We start from the raw sequence: 17,353 nt of genomic DNA, 5'->3' as shown, positions 1-17,353 counted from the left end.
ATATATTTTGTAAGTGAAATTTATGACCTAAAAAACATGTTTTAATCTAATTGTTAAAAGAAGAATATTTGAAAATAAAATTCACCTGTGATAAAATAACATAAAAGATATTTATTGTATTGAATAGCTTTAATTGTTTTAAAAACAAACATTAACGATACAAATTAAGAAAAAAAACTTACAGTTGTCTCCTAAATAACCTTCACTACATTTGCATGTATACGTTGAGAAATCAATCATAACACATTCTCCACCATTCAGACACGGTTGTAATTCACAAGGATCCACAACTATACCACAACAAAGAATATCATAAATAAAAGCAAATATGTACAGTATAATACTTAATATTAAGTAAATGATAAGACAAGTTGCGATAATGAAAACCCGGCCAGATCAAGACTCGTACATACCGTCATCACAATGTTCCCCTTCATAGTCTTCAGTACATTCACATACAAACTCTAAGGCTTGTTGTTTTTCTACAGGGAATGAGTTGCAGGTTCCTCCATTATTACAGGGAGATGATGAACATGGCTCAAATACCTGACCTGGTTTAAACACGACAAAAATGTATTAACAAAATTCACTGAGATATTCTGATACTCTGAGATATTCTGAAGTAAAGGCCCTGTCAAGGCGTGACCGGGTCTGCTATTATAAATTAACTTACAAAAGCTTCCAAAATACGCTTCAGTACAGCTACATGCATAACTTGAGAAATCAATCATATGACATTCTCCACCATTCAGACACGGTTGTGATTTACAAGGGTCCACAACTATACATAAAACATAATAAAAAGTAAATAAAATAAGTGTGTTTGAAAAAATGGCTGTGGTCATGTTACAAATTGTGAGTTAAGAGTTGTCAAAACAATATATACTATCTGATAACATAATACTCCTAAAAAGTAGTAAAGCTCTTTGCTATTTTTCTTCTGACTGTGTGTGTATATATATATGTATATATACAGTATATCTGTTATATAAATCCAAAGGAAAATTACTGAAAATAATGCTGTGGGTATCAGTGGCTGGATCTCAATGGAGATACAAAATAACCTAAGCAGAAAGCTAAATAAACGATAAAGTAAAATAGCCAGAAAAATTAGCAGAGCTTTCGGGCAACACTAGCCCGTCTGAATGTTTATATTCGTGCAATGGTACAAATAATGGCATTTGGTGAATGATGAAAGGTTATATATCAACTCGGCTGTCACCTCATTGAAATATAACCTTTCATCATTTACCTCATGCCAATATTTGTACCATTACACTCATAAACATTCATTATTTGAATAATATACAATATAAATAGTTGAGTAACATACTCTGAACAGTCTAGCGATAATGCTGTCAATGGTAAGAAAATTGAAAGTGAAAGTGAGCCAGAGTGAAAAGACAGCCAGACTCAAAATAGTTCTGTAAAACCATACCTTCATCACAATAGTCCCCTGTGTATTCTTCTGTGCAAAAACACACAGCCTCTGGTGGTGATTGTCCAGGGCGAGTTGTGCAGCTACCTTGATTTTGACAAGGAGATGGTGAACACGGGTCCAACATCTCACCTTAATAATATATATATAAACAAATTAAATTCACCATGTCTGAAAACTAAATACCAAATGAGAAACATCAAGAACATAATCAATTAATTAGACAGCCATCCCCCAAAAAAAACAATACTCACAGATAAATAATTAAAAACATTTAAGTACTTTAGGTTATTAAACTATCTGCAAAAATGTTCCAAACCACTAAAAATGGACAAAAATGTTTACGAAATAGTACATGTACACAAGAAATAATGACAAGACACTATTGGTTTGAAGTCAATGACTTCATTTATTAATCATGAAAAGTTTTAATATAATATCACCAGTAGATATCATTTTTCTGCTTGGTAGAACTAATTCCAAATGATACATGATGTGTAAAAACCCTATTATTGCAAGAATACAATAAAGTGTGTTAAAATATAAAATATATATAAACTATAATTCATTATTGCAATCAAATCTCTTATACTTCAAATATTCTTTATATATTATTATTATAATAACAACTATACAGCAGAATGACATAAAGCTCCACTTCATAGGATGGAAGAAGTCACCAGAAAGAAATACCAAATTCAGCTAATGCACTGTAAATTCACTCTTTCTTCGCATTGTCTTTCTGCAACCATTAGTGCATTTATACCTCTTATATAAAATAATTGATACTTACATTTTTCACCTAAATAACCTTCAGTACAATGACACATGTACGTTGAAAGATTAATCATGTCACATTGACCATTATTTTGACATGGTTGTGATGAACAGGGATCAACAACTAAAAAAGAAAATGTAATATTAAACTTATTCAATATTTTGTTTCACTAGGGACTCCGAAAACGTGTAAACATTGTGATCATCGTCGGCATTGTGAATAATTTCGCTAGTTTAAAAATAGTTGACATTGTTACTTAATTTTTTGTATTTCATACGCATCCAACAGCGAGTAACTCGCCAATTACAGGATGGATAGATTATTTTATAATTTATCGTGCTTATAAATTAAGTCTCATTTGAGACTTAGGGAGTGGAGTTAAAAGAGTCGTGAGTTACAACACTGGCACTAGGTCAGGATATTGGACCCTAGCACTAGGTCAGGATTGGACCTTGGACCTAGGGATTGGAAGGCAAGTATGTTAACCACCAAGCTACAGCTCCACTACAAGTGGGTACATCCCTTTGTCTATATATCAATGCATAAGGATTTTAGCCTTCTTCGAAACTGTAACTTACCATCTTCACAGAACGTCCCGGTATATTCTTCTGTACATTCACATACAGCCTCTAAGAATGATAGTTCCCCATGCGTGGTGCAGACAGCTCCATTTTCACATGGAGATGGTGAACATGGGTTCCTTAATTCACCTTAAGTAAGAAATTGGAAAAGAAATAAAATACAATCACATCTATACAATTGATGCTAATAAAGAATGTCAGAAGGTTTAATAAATAGATGGTTACATACAGTATTTAAGAAATTGTATAAAGCTCTGTCCCCATCAAACTACAGTAGTACAAAAAAAGTGTGATGTGCCCAAATATGGTAGTGATACGCCCAAATTTGGTAGTCATATGACATCATCGTGTCAAATAAAATTTTAAAAAAATAAAAATAAAATAAGCATACTTACAATCGCTTCCCAAATACTCTTCAGTACAACTACATGTATAAGTTGAGAAATCAATCATATTACATTCTCCACCATTCAGACACGGTTGTGATTTACAAGGATCAACAACTAAAAAGAACAATTTATCAGATGTCATACAATAATCTGAAGAATTCTGCATTAGAAAAAGCAACTAGAATTAATATTGGTAAAGAGCTGACATCTGAATTAGAAAAAAAGAGTATCTAATTTTTTTTTAAAGTAATACAGTACTTAATGTAAGGACATAATTAAAAATATTAATATGCAAAAACATACCTATTTCACAATATTCTCCAGTATATTCTTCTGTACATTCACATACAGCCTCTAAGAATGATTGTTCTCCAGGACGCGTGGTGCAGGCAGCTCCATTTTTACAAGGAGATGGTGAACATGGGTTCTTTATTTCACCTGAAATAAAAGAAATGAAAAATGAAGAAAATGTATACTATATATTCAAAAACAGATCTTTTAGTCCAATTGTTAAAAAATAAAAATAAGTTACTTACAATCATTTCCTAAATACTCTTCAGTACAACTACAGGAATAAGTTGAGAAATCAATCATATTACATTCTCCACCATTTAGACACGGTTGTGATTTACAAGGATCAACAACTAAAATTTTAAAAAACTGATTACTTACTTATTAATTATCCACATTCAAAGTTTAATCATAGTGAAATTATCATTGTGGAAATAACAGAAAAATTATCTGGAGTATGTAATACCATACTGAATATGAACAAAAGTCCTGACACATGAGCCAAAATATGTACATCATGCTTACAATATTGTTTAAAATAGTTACATACCCTCATCACAATATTCTCCAGTGAATCCTTCAATACAATGACATACAACCTCCAACGAGGAGGATCCAGGACCAGAATGCATTGTGGTACAAGTTGCTTTATTCTCACAAGGAGATGGAACACACGGATTCCTTAATTCACCTAATTTTAAAAAAATATTAATTTTAAAAGTAGGGAAAAAAACTAGGATAGATATTAAATTGTATAAATATATATACAAGATCCTTTGTAAGGCAATGATCACGGAGGCAAAATACATTAGCTAATAAAATAAAATCGTGAAATAAACGAAATAGTTGGAAATGTAAAATTGCGAAAATGAGGGCGGCAAAGATTGTGGGCTTTACAGTATATCCAACTTGAGTAGCCATAAGCGATTTCATGCATTGTCTTTCTTAAAGGTGGTCATCATGTTCACAGAAAACATAATACTTAAACAAGTCTTTGGGAGTGGAGTTGTTTTCTCCATAATAAAAATCCTGAAATCTGACAGGATTTGACCCCATGACCATGGGATAGTTAGTCAAGTTATAACCACAATTAAAGCTACAACTTGGTACCTCGGTGCATTGATCAGGTGAATCATCAGAGCCAAAATGAGCAAAAACTCTATTTTATGAATCTGGAAAAAATACAAATCACCCAACCCTCTTTTTTACTTGCACCCTTTTAGTCAAATTGTAAGATCATGTACTGAACATATCAAAATATACTTACAATTGTCACCTTTATACTCTTCAGTACAGTGACACATATAAGTTGATGAATCAATCATGTCACACTGACCGTTATTTTGACAGGGTTTTGATTCACAAGGATCTACAACTACATAAAATAACAAATGGAACATTACTACAATTCTCAATTACCAACTAAACTAAAGCTCTGTCTACACGATCAAACTATTTTGACAAAATAAGTGTGATGTGCCCAAATATGATAGTGATATGATGTCATCGTGTCCATATATGGGCACATCACATAAAGTGTGATAGTGTAGACAGAGCTTTAATGATAATAAGGACACTTAAATTTCATTATAAATTTCATTATCAAATAAAAATATTTATATATAAAATAATATTTGATTCAGTTTAAGTCACAATAAATCTGTCTTGTCACCTGCAGCATAACTTCTCCTTTGGAACACCACTATTAAGGGGATACTTTCCTGGACAAACGAGGGACAATATATTATATATATGTTTTAACACTACAGCCAATTCCTCTATTCAGAGGACACCTCTATTATAATTGTGTCCTGAAGGTGTCCCCTTAATTGAAAATCTACTGAATATGGGAACATTTGAACCAATAAATTGCATTAAAAAAATAATTTATGAAACGTAAGCTCTGTCTGCACTCTCATTTGAAAAAAGTGAGATGTGCTCAAATATGGTAGTGATATGATGTCATCGTGTCCACATAAAGTTTGATAGTGTAGACAGAGCTTTACACAAATGTTCAAATAAAACACAAATAGTATACAAAACATTCAAATTGATGTACAAAACATACCTTGATCACAAAGGTTTCCAGTGTATCCTTCTATGCAAGTGCATTCAAATTCAAATGGAGTTTGTTGGCCTGGTGGGCTAGCATTAAGTATGTCACAGAACAGAGCATTAACACAAGGGGAGGGCATGCATGGGTTCACTAACTCGCCTACAAAAAATAAAAAAAAAAAATACTTTACTACTTTCTTTACAATACAATTCAATAATTCATAAAACATATATATATTTAAAAAACACGGTACCCAGAACCGTAGCTTTTGGGGATTTTAAAGGAATGGCTCTTAGATTTAAAATATGCGAAGACTATAAACAATTAGAAGAAAAATTTTTTTAGATTTGTCTGACAATAGAGGAATGTCTATGGGTTCACTTCATGTTGGATGACATGAGAGTACAGAATTGTTGATAAAGAACAGGTACTTACAACTGTCACCCAAATACTCTTCAGTACAGATACAATTGTACGTTGCTGAATCAATCATATCACAGTCGCCACCATTCAGACATGGTTGTGATTTACAAGGATCAACAACTTAGAAGAAAAAGCACAATAATTATAAGTGTTTTTCTAAATACAAGAGAATGTTATAAAAGGATGTAAATACTAAAATAATGTAAACCAAAACATACCTATTTCACAATGTTCTCCCTCATAGTCTTCAGTACATTCACATACAAACTCATAACGTGATTGTTCTCCAAGACGTGTGGTGCAGGCAGCTCCATTTTTACAAGGAGATGGTGAACATGGGTTCCTTATTTCACCTGAGATAAAATACAAAAATGAATGTACTCTAAACTGAAAAAAAATGTTTTAAAACATCTTTTATTCCAAATTGATTTATTTAATCTAGCTTTATACTTAATGACACTTTCAGTGCTAAAGCATTTATTCCCAAAGTAGTTCAGTAGAAAACATTAACAATATAATAATAATAATAATAATAATATTTCAAAAACAACTAAATGTTGATGAAGAAAATACATTTACTTACAATCGCTTCCCAAATACTCTTCAGTACAACTACATGTATAAGTTGAGAAATCAATCATATTACATTCTCCACCATTCAGACACGGTTGTGATTTACAAGGATCAACGACTAAATAGAACAATTTATCAGATGTCACACACTATTCTGAAGAATTCCACATTAGAGATTAAAAAATATCTAGGGCTATATGGCGAAGATTTGACAGGGACATCTGAATTTGAAAGTGCATATTTTAACACACAATGTTTAAAAATACAATACAGAACTTGTAAAGAAGTGACTATAGTTACTATTACTTCAACAAAACCACTACATACCTTCATCACAATATTCTCCCTCATAGTCGTCAGTACATTCACATACAGCCTCATAGAGTGATTGTTGTCTACGGAGTATGGTGCAGGCAGCTCCATTTTTACAAGGAGATGGTGAACATGGGTTTCTTATTTCACCTGAAATAAAGTTTAAAAATGAATGTACTCTAAACTGAAAAAAAAATGTTCTAACATCTTTTATTTCAAGAAAATTTAAAATAAAATTACTTACAATCGCTTCCCAAATACTCTTCAGTACAACTACAGGAATAAGTTGTCAAATCAATCATATTACATTCTCCACCATTCAGACACGGTTGTGATTTACAAGGATCAACAGCTAAATAGAACAATTTATCATAATGTCATACAATATTCTAAAGAATTAAACATCAGAGAAGCAAACACATCTAGGGCTATTGATGCAGCTCTGACATGGGAATTTGAATTTGAAATTTAATATAAAAACTCATAATATTTGTCTAAAATATAGTTATTATTATTACTTTAACAAAACCAATATATACCTTCATCACAATATTCTCCCTCATAATCTTCAGTACATTCACATACAGCCTCATAGAGTGATTGTTCAGAACGTATGGTGCAGGCAGCTCCATTTTTACAAGGAGATGGTGAACATGGGTTTCTTATTTTACCTGAAATAAAGTTTTAAAAATGAATGTACTCTAAACTGAAAAAAATGTTCTAACATCTTTTATTTCAAGAAAATTTAAAATAAAAATACTTACAATTGCTTCCCAAATACTCTTCAGTACAACTACATGTATAAGTTGAGAAATCAATCATATTACATTCTCCACCATTCAGACAAGGAGATGATGAGCACGGGTTCCTTAGTTCACCTGAAATAAAAGAGAGAAAATATAATGTATGTTATATATAACTGCCCTATATAAAAAACATCCGGGATCCCGCGGGAATCCTGATTACTCATTACCGTATCAGGATTTTCTTCGGGATTCACAAACAAATAGGGAATTTTGGTCTGGATCTCGATCGACGTCCTGATCGTTTGGGAATCCTGATTACCCATCCTGTATCGGGAATCTTGGTCGGAAATGTCAGGATTCGGACCGACGTACTGAGTTTGTTTTTGAATCCTTCTGACATATACCGTACAGGGATTTTCAACCGAAACAATGAGATTCCGATCAAATATCCTGTTTTGTTCATGAAAACTCAGGATTTTTATCTGGATTCGCGAAACAATTTTCCAATCATAGATTTTTCATTTTTTATTGAGATATTTGTAGATCCCGAACGCTGGAATTCCTACAGTAAAACATAGGACTTGTACTAAAACATTGGTTTGTTGTTGGTTTTCCATAACATAAAACAACACAGCATCTTTTATTCCCAATGTTGATAAAGAACAAAAAAATAAAATTATAAAAATTACTTACAATTACTTCCCAAATACTCTTCAGTACAACTACATGTATAACTTGAGAAATCAATCATATTACATTCTCCACCATTCAGACACGGTTGTGATTTACAAGGATCAACAACTTTAAGAAAGACAATCATAAAAACCGATATAAATTCAAAAGAGAATACAATACTTCTAAGAATATGTTAACTTCAACAATTTATGCAAAAGCATACCTTCATCACAATATTCTCCCTCATAGTCTTCAGTACATTCACATACAAACTCTAAGGTTTGTCCAGATACTGTGGTGCAGACAGCTCCATTTTTACAAGGAGATGATGAACATGGGTTTCTTAATTCACCTGAAATAAAATGTATATTATTATTATTATCACTTGCACTGATGAAGGGCTAGTGTTGCCCGAAAGCTCTGCTAACTTTTCTGGCTGTTTACTTTATCGTTTTGATTTAGCTTTTCGCTTTTTTTTTTTTGTATCTCCATTGAGATCCAGCCACTGATACCCACAGCATTGTCATTTTTTTCAGTAATTTGCCTTTGGATTTATATATTATATATACGTATATAACGTAACTAAAACAACTTGTCTTAAAACAACTTTTAATCTCAATGTTGATAAAGAACAAAATATAAAACCATATTAATTACTTACAATCACTTCCTAAATACTCTTCGGTACAACTACATGTATAAGTTGAGAAATCAAGCATAACACATTCTCCACCATTCAGACACGGTTGTGATTTACAAGGATCCACAACTATATCAAAACGAAAAAAGAAAATCCAATACAATTTTGTGTACAGTATATAATATTATAAATATAGTTAAGTAACGATGAAACAATTTGTGTTGGGAAAAAAAAGAAAAAACCCAGACTGAAAATATTTAAGGAAGACTGTAGTTAGGTAACATGTACAAAACCCCAAAAAAACCATACCTTCATCACAATATTCTCCCTCGTAGTCTTCAGTACATTCACATACAAACTCTAAGGTTTGTCCAGATACTGTGGTGCAGACAGCTCCATTTTTACAAGGAGATGATGAACATGGGCTCCTTATTTCACCTGAAATAAAAGAGAGAAAATATATATTTTATGTAAGTGAAATGTATAACCTAAAACATCTTGTATTCTAATTGTTTAACATTTAAAAATAAAATTACTTACAATCCTTTCCCAAATACTCTTCAGTACAACTACATGTATAAGTTGAGAAATCAATCATATTACATTCTCCACCATTCAGACACGGATGTGATTTACAAGGATCCACAACTAAATAGAAATAAAATCATAAAACCGAAATAAATTCAAAAGAGAATACAATACTTGTAAGAATATGTTAACTTCAATAATTTAAGTAAAAACATACCTTCATCACAATATTCTCCCTCATATTCTTTTGCACATATACATACAGCCTCTAATGGTGTTAGTTCTCCAGGACGTGTGGAGCAGGTAGCACCATTTTTACAAGGAGTTGGTATACATGGGTTCCTTATTCCACCTGAAATAAAGGAGAGTAAAAATAATATTATGTAATTGAAATTTATGACCTAAAACATGTTTTAATCTAATTGTTGAAGAAGAAGAATATTTGAAAATGAAATTACTTACAATCATCTCTTAAATTATACTCTTCAGGACAACCACATGTATAAGTTGTTGAATCAATCATAGCACATACTCCACCATTCAGACACGGTTGTGATTCACAAGGATGCACAACTAAAATGATCAATTTAACAGATGTCACACACTATTCTGAAGAATTCCACATTAGAGATGCAAACATATATAGGGCTATATGGTGAAGATCTGACACTGAACTAGAAATTGAGTGTACAAAATCACAATGTTTGTCTACTAAAAATACATTACATAACTTGGAAAAAGTTAATATTACTTTAACAAAACCAAAACATACCTTCATCACAATATTCTCCCTCAAATCCTTCCATACATATACATACAGCCTCTAATGGTGTTAGTTCTCCAGGACGTGTGGAGCAGGTAGCACCATTTTTACAAGGAGTTGGTATACATGGGTTTCTTATTCCACCTGAAATAAAGGAGAGTAAAAATAATATTATGTAATTGAAATTTATGACCTAACATGTTTTAATCAAATTGTTGAAGAAGAAGAATATTTGAAAATAAAATTACTTACAATCATCTCTCAAATCATACTCTTTGGTACAAATACATGTATAAGTTGTTGAATCAATCATATTACATTTTCCGCCATTCAGACATGGTTGTGATTTACAAGGATCCACAACTATATCAAAACGAAAAAAAGAAAATCATAATAAAAAGTACATAAATAATTTTGTGTACAGTATATAATATTATAAATATAGTTAAGTAACGATGAAACAATTTGAAAAAAAAACGAAAAAACCCAGACTAAAAATATTGAAGAATGACTGTAGTTAGGTAACATGTACAAAACCCCAAAAAAACCATACCTTCATCACAATATTCTCCCTCATAGTCTTCAGTACATTCACATACAAACTTTAAGGTTTGTCCAGATACTGTGGTGCAGGCAGCTCCATTTTTACAAGGAGATGATGAACATGGGTTCCTTATTTCACCTGAAATAAAGGAGAGAAAATATATAATATATTATGTAAGTGAAATATATAACCTAAAGCATCTTATATTCTAATTGTTTAACATTTAAAAATAAAATTACTTACAATCATTTCCTAAATACTCTTCAGTACAACTACAGGAATAAGTTGAGAAATCAATCATATTACATTCTCCACCATTCTGACATGGTTGTGATTTACAAGGATCCACAACTATATCAAAACGAAAAAAAGAAAATCATAATAAAAAGTACATAAATAATTTTGTGTACAGTATATAATATTATAAATATAGTTAAGTAACAATGAAACAATTTGAAAAAACGAAAAAACCTAGACTGAAAATATTGAAGAATGCCTGTAGTTAGGTAACATGTACAAAACCCCCAAAAAAACTATACCTTCATCACAATATTCTCCCTCATAGTCTTCAGTACATTCACATACAAACTCTAAGGTTTGTCCAGATACTGTGGTGCAGGCAGCTCCATTTTTACAAGGAGATGATGAACATGGGTTCCTTATTTCACCTGAAATAAAGGAGAGAAAATATATATTTTATGTAAGTGAAATATATAACCTAAAACATCTTATATTCTAATTGTTTAACATTTAAAAATAAAATTACTTACAATCCTTTCCCAAATACTCTTCAGTACAACTACAGGAATAAGTTGAGAAATCAATCATATTACATTCTCCACCATTCAGACACGGTTGTGATTTACAAGGATCAACAACTAAATAGAACAATTTATCAGATATCACACAATATTCTGAAGAATTCCACATAAGAGATTGAAAAATATCTAGGGCTATTTGGTGTGAAGCTTAAGATCGATATGGAATTTGATTTGGAAATTTAGTATCTAAACTCACAATATTTTTCAGAAATACAGTATAGTTATTATGACTTCAAGTCAAACATACCTTCATCACAATATTCTCCCTCATAGTCTTCAGTACATTCACATACAAACTCTAAGGTTTGTCCAGATACTGTGGTGCAGGCAGCTCCATTTTTACAAGGAGATGATGAACATGGGTTCCTTAGTTTACCTGTAATAAAATGTATATTATATAACTGTATATAAAGTAACTAAAACAACTTGTCTTAAAACAACTTTTATTCTCAATGTTGATAAAGAACAAAATATTATACAGATATTGCCTGCTTAGAGGTGAAATATAAGATTTGACATCCCCGAGGGAATGATATTATGTTCGAGGGAATATATATATCTCGAAGCGGCAGCTGCGGGATATATAATTCCCCGAGAACATAATATCATCCCGAGGGGATGTTAAATCTTATATTTTACCGATATAAAAGGCGATATCTGTTATATTACATAGCCAAGAATATGTCTGCTGGGTCGGGTGAAGCTAGGCTAGGCTAGGCCTCCTTTTTGTATTGTATGTAAACAAGCTGCCTTAAGACACCTTACCTTGCGAAGAATAATATACAGATAAATAATTACTAAATGATTCCTTGGCAATAAAATATTCACTAGCCTAGGTCGTTTAAATAATAACAGAAGAATTTCCATCAATAAACCTACATTATTAATAATAATATTAACATAGGCCGAATAAATAATAATTCGTCTTCTTTCTTCGAGCTGAATCACCGGATGTTCAGTGCGTCGTGCGCGTACCGGTTACTACTGTGAGTATTAACCAATCACAAATGGTCTTTCATCACATCTAGGGAGGACTAATAACAAATGAGGGCGTTATATATGCATAGTTTAAATAGTTTAGTTGATTAATTTCTTCAAGCAAGTTCCGTGGCGCAGCGCATGAAGCGTTGTCTTGTGATGATGGAGTGATTTCATCGCGGCGCGAGTTCAAGATCCAGTAGATGACTTTTATTTAACGCGACTGTTGCCACACGAAAATTACACAGTCAATATCATCGAACTCAAGAATTTATATGATTAATGACATGGACACGATAATTACGCGAAAATTACTCAGTCAATATCACCGTTCTCGAGGATATATACGATTTACGATCCTCGCAGCGGTAGTCATGTGATGCAGTTTCAACCAATCACGTTCACGTATTTACATAGGCTATGTAATATAAAACCATATTAATTACTTACAATCCTTTCCCAAATACTCTTCAGTACAACTACATGTATACGTTGAGAAATCAATCATATTACATTCTCCACCATTCAGACATGGTTGTGATTTACAAGGATCAACAACTATATCAAAAAGAAAAAAATAAAATCATAATAAAAAGTACATAAATAATTTTGTGTACAGTATATAATATTATAAATATAGTTAAGTAACGATGAAACAATTTGAAAAAAACAAAAAAAACTAGACTGAAAATATTGAAGTATGACTGTAGTTAGGTAACATGTACAAAACCCCCAAAAAAACTATACCTTCATCACAATATTCTCCCTCATAGTCTTCAGTACATTCACATACAAACTCTAAGGTTTGTCCAGATACTGCGGTGCAGACAGCTCCATTTTTACAAGGAGATGATGAACATGGGTTCCTTATTTCACCTGAAATAAAGGAGAGAAAATATATAATATATTATGTAAGTGAAATGTATAACCTAAAACATCTTATATTCTAATTGTTTAACATTTAAAAATAAAATTAATTTACTTACAATCCTTTCCCAAATACTCTTCAGTACAACTACATGTATAAGTTGAGAAATCAATCATATTACATTTTCCACCATTCAGACACGGTTGTGATTTACAAGGATCAACAACTAAATAGAACAATTTATCAGATATCACACAATATTCTGAAGAATTCCACATAAGAGATTGAAAAATATCTAGGGCTATTTGGTGTGAAGCTCAAGATCTGACATGGAATTTGATTTGGAAATTTAGTATCTAAACTCAAAATATTTTTCAGAAATACAGTATAGTTATTATGACTTCAAGTCAAACATACCTTCATCACAATATTCTCCCTCATAGTCTTCAGTACATTCACATACAAACTCTAAGGTTTTTCCAGATACTGCGGTGCAGACAGCTCCATTTTTACAAGGAGATGATGAACATGGGTTTCTTAATTCACCTGAAATAAAATGTATATTATATAACTGTATACAACGTAACTAAAACAACTTGTCTTAAAACAACTTTTAATCTCAATGTTGATAAAGAACAAAATATAAAACCATATTAATTACTTACAATCGCTTCCCAAATACTCTTCAGTACAACTACATGTATACGTTGAGAAATCAATCATATTACATTCTCCACCATTCTGACATGGTTGTGATTTACAAGGATCAACAACTATATCAAAACGAAAAAAAGAATATTATAATAAAAGTACATAAATAATTTTGTGTACAGTATATAATATTATAAATATAGTTAAGTAACGATGAAACAATTTGAAAAAAACAAAAAAAACTAGACTGAAAATATTGAAGAATGACTGTAGTTAGGTAACCTGTACAAACTCCCAAAAAACTATACCTTCATCACAATATTCTCCCTCATAGTCTTTAGTACATTCACATACAAACTCTAAGGTTTGTCCAGATACTGTGGTGCAGGCAGCTCCATTTTTACAAGGAGATGATGAACATGGGTTCCTTATTTCACCTGAAATAAAGGAAAGAAAATATATAATATATTATGTAAGTGAAATGTATAACTTAAAACATCTTATATTCTAATTGTTGCTGAACATTTAAAGATACAATTACTTACAATCCTTTCCCAAATACTCTTCAGTACAACTACATGTATAAGTTGAGAAATCAATCATATTACATTCTCCACCATTCAGACACGGTTGTGATTTACAAGGATCAACAACTAAATAGAACAATATATATTCACTTTATTATAATAATCCACATGAAATAAATTGCATATCATGGCTAGAGGCCAAATTGTAAGTAATTTTTGAAATATACAAGTATAAAAATCTTAAAACAATTACAAAAAACTCTAAAATTTGATATTGCAGAAAAAACAAAACAAAAATCGTTGAAAGGAGAGCAGACAGCCAGAAGGGAAAAAGATTTAAGGGGGATTATTGAGTAACTGAGTATAAAACGGAATAGGGCATTGAAAAATCTACTAGTTTTACTTTTGGGTTGAGAGTTTGTCAGCATTATGTCATTTTCTACTGTGTAATTGGAGTCTAGTGGGAAGAATTAAATCAGCAGAATGATTTGTAAAGGCAAGATTTTTGGCAAATAAAAGACAATATTCTGCTCTCCTTTTAGCGAGCGAATCGAGTTTGCAAATAGCTCTGGCATGATCATTGAAATCTTGTGCCATAATAATACGACAAACTCTCTTCTGGATAGATTCTAGTTTAGCACTAAGCGACTTGGTAAGACCGGATGCCAAATAACATCGGTATACTCTATAACCGGTCTAATGTATCCAGTATAAATGGCACAAAGTTCTTCAATGGATAGCCCATCTTTTTAAGATTTTTAAAAATGGTTCTATTTTCCCTAAAGGCCTATATTAATAATATGGCTATTTAAATCATTTTGGACACTGATTCCTAGAATTAAAGCTTCATCACAAAATTTGATATCATCAATAAGAAGGCGCTGTTCAGGAGTATTGCACTTAGAAAAACATGCCTGCAACAATCTATCAGATGTCATACAATATTCTGAAGAATTCCACATTAGAGATGCAAATATATCTAGGGCTATTGGTAAAGACCTGACACTGAACTAGAAATTGAGTATCTAAACTCACAATGTTTGTCTTATAAAAATACAGTACATAACTTGTAAGAAGGTGACTAAAGTTACTATTACTTCAACAAAACCAAAACATACCTTCATCACAATATTCTCCCTCATAGTCTTCAGTACATTCACATACAAACTCTAAGGTTTTTCCAGATACTGCGGTGCAGGCAGCTCCATTTTTACAAGGAGATGATGAACATGGGTTCCTTAGTTTACCTGTAATAAAGGAGAGAAAAATAAAATGTATATTATACTGTATAACTGTAGGTACATACCGTAAAAAAACACATCAATTCCCAATGTTGATAAAGAAAAAAATAATAAAATTTCAAAAATTACTTACAATCCTTTCCCAAATACTCTTCAGTACAACTACATGTATAAGTTGAGAAATCAATCATATTACATTCTCCACCATTCAGACACGGTTGTGATTTACAAGGATCCACAACTTTAAGAAATAAAATCATAAACCAAAATAAATTCAAAAGAGAATAAAACATTTGTAAGATGTTAATTTCAACAATTTAAGTAAAAACATACCTTCATCACAATATTCTCCCTCATATTCTTTTGTACATTCACATACAGCCTCCAAGGGTGGTAGTTGTCCAGGACGTGTGGTACAGGCAGCTCCATTTTTACAAGGAGTTGGTTTACATGGGTCCCTTATTTCACCTAAGATAACCAAAATATTAAATAAAATGTATAGTATTTAACAGAAAGTCATGAACTAAAAAATGTTGTTTATTGATAAGAGTACAAAATTGTTAAAAAAATTACTTACAATTGCTTCCCAAATACTCTTCAGTACAACTACAGGAATAAGTTGAGAAATCAATCATATTACATTCTCCACCATTCAGACACGGTTGTGATTTACAAGGATCAACAACTAAAAGGAACAATTTATCATGTTATAAACAATTACAAATTACAGATTGAAAAATATCTATTTGGTGAAGATCTGACATGGGAATATGAATTATAAAATTGAATATCTAAACTCACAATGTTTGTCTAAAAATAATACAGAACTTCAGCTACACTATTGTTTTAACAAAACCAAAACATACCTTCATCACAATATTCTCCCTTATAGCCTTCTGTACATATACATACAGCCTCTAATCGTGATAGTTGTCCAGGGAATGTGTTGCAAGAAGCTCCATTTTTACAAGGAGATGGTGAACATGGGTTATCTAATTCACCTGAAGTAAAAAAATAAACCAAAATGTATACTGTGTAACAGAAAGTCATGATCTAAACAAAGTTTGTTGATAGAGAACAAAATTGTTATTATTAAACGATCTAATTACTTACAATTGTCTCCCAAATACTCGTCAGCACAATTACATCTATAAGTTTCAAAATCAAACCTAACACATTCTCCAGCATTCAGACATGGATGTGAATTACAAGGATCCACAACTAAAAAGTAAGCAATAATAATATTTAGATAGTCAGTAGTCTAGATTTTAGATGGCACTTCAACTTAATATTGATGAAAAGATAAATATTTTGGCACACATGGCGTTTCATATGTATAATAAAGAAGCAAGTCTAGATAATCAGATACTACTGTATTATAATCCAATCCAGATATTACCTAACAAATTATGTCCCGACTACTACACAATTCAACAATGTTTTGTCGTCTCTAGATCCTTACTAAAGTATGTGTACAATTATTCACACATACATAACCGATAAATACCAATGCTATGTGTATCATTATTA

The 17,353-nt window shown here is 31.5% G+C and overlaps 3 protein-coding genes across 3 annotated transcripts in view; all 3 read right to left on the bottom strand.

The window, feature by feature from the left end:
* Positions 1 to 17,353, bottom strand: part of LOC144839138 (uncharacterized) — a 46,345-nt gene that overhangs the window by 6,254 nt on the left and 22,738 nt on the right. Inside the window, exons 26-29 of the mRNA XM_078694451.1 lie at positions 1,439 to 1,570; positions 674 to 781; positions 414 to 551; positions 183 to 290 (exon numbers count right to left, since the gene is read on the bottom strand). Coding sequence (XP_078550577.1) covers positions 183 to 290; positions 414 to 551; positions 674 to 781; positions 1,439 to 1,570 — 486 coding nt within the window. The remainder of the gene's footprint in view (positions 1 to 182; positions 291 to 413; positions 552 to 673; positions 782 to 1,438; positions 1,571 to 17,353) is intronic.
* On the bottom strand, positions 8,831 to 9,302 carry LOC144840942 (EGF-like repeat and discoidin I-like domain-containing protein 3; the record flags this gene model as incomplete). The annotated part of the gene is made up of 2 exons (XM_078697040.1): positions 8,831 to 9,031; positions 9,212 to 9,302. Coding segments are annotated over 2 exons (207 nt in total), but the record flags the coding sequence as incomplete, so codon positions are not given.
* LOC144840940 (delta and Notch-like epidermal growth factor-related receptor) lies at positions 10,424 to 11,038 on the bottom strand. Its single transcript, XM_078697037.1, has 3 exons — positions 10,981 to 11,038; positions 10,747 to 10,875; positions 10,424 to 10,556 (listed from the first exon to the last, which is right to left on the bottom strand). Exons 1-3 carry the CDS (start codon positions 11,036 to 11,038, stop codon positions 10,438 to 10,440), a joined length of 306 nt encoding a protein of 101 aa, XP_078553163.1. The 3' UTR covers positions 10,424 to 10,437.

The sequence above is a fragment of the Antedon bifida genome, chromosome 4 (assembly GCF_963402885.1).
Source record: "Antedon bifida chromosome 4, ecAntBifi1.1, whole genome shotgun sequence".
NCBI lineage: Eukaryota > Metazoa > Echinodermata > Crinoidea > Comatulida > Antedonidae > Antedon > Antedon bifida.
The sequence above is the reverse complement of the archived record's forward strand: the minus strand, read 5'-3'. Positions and strand labels throughout refer to the sequence as shown.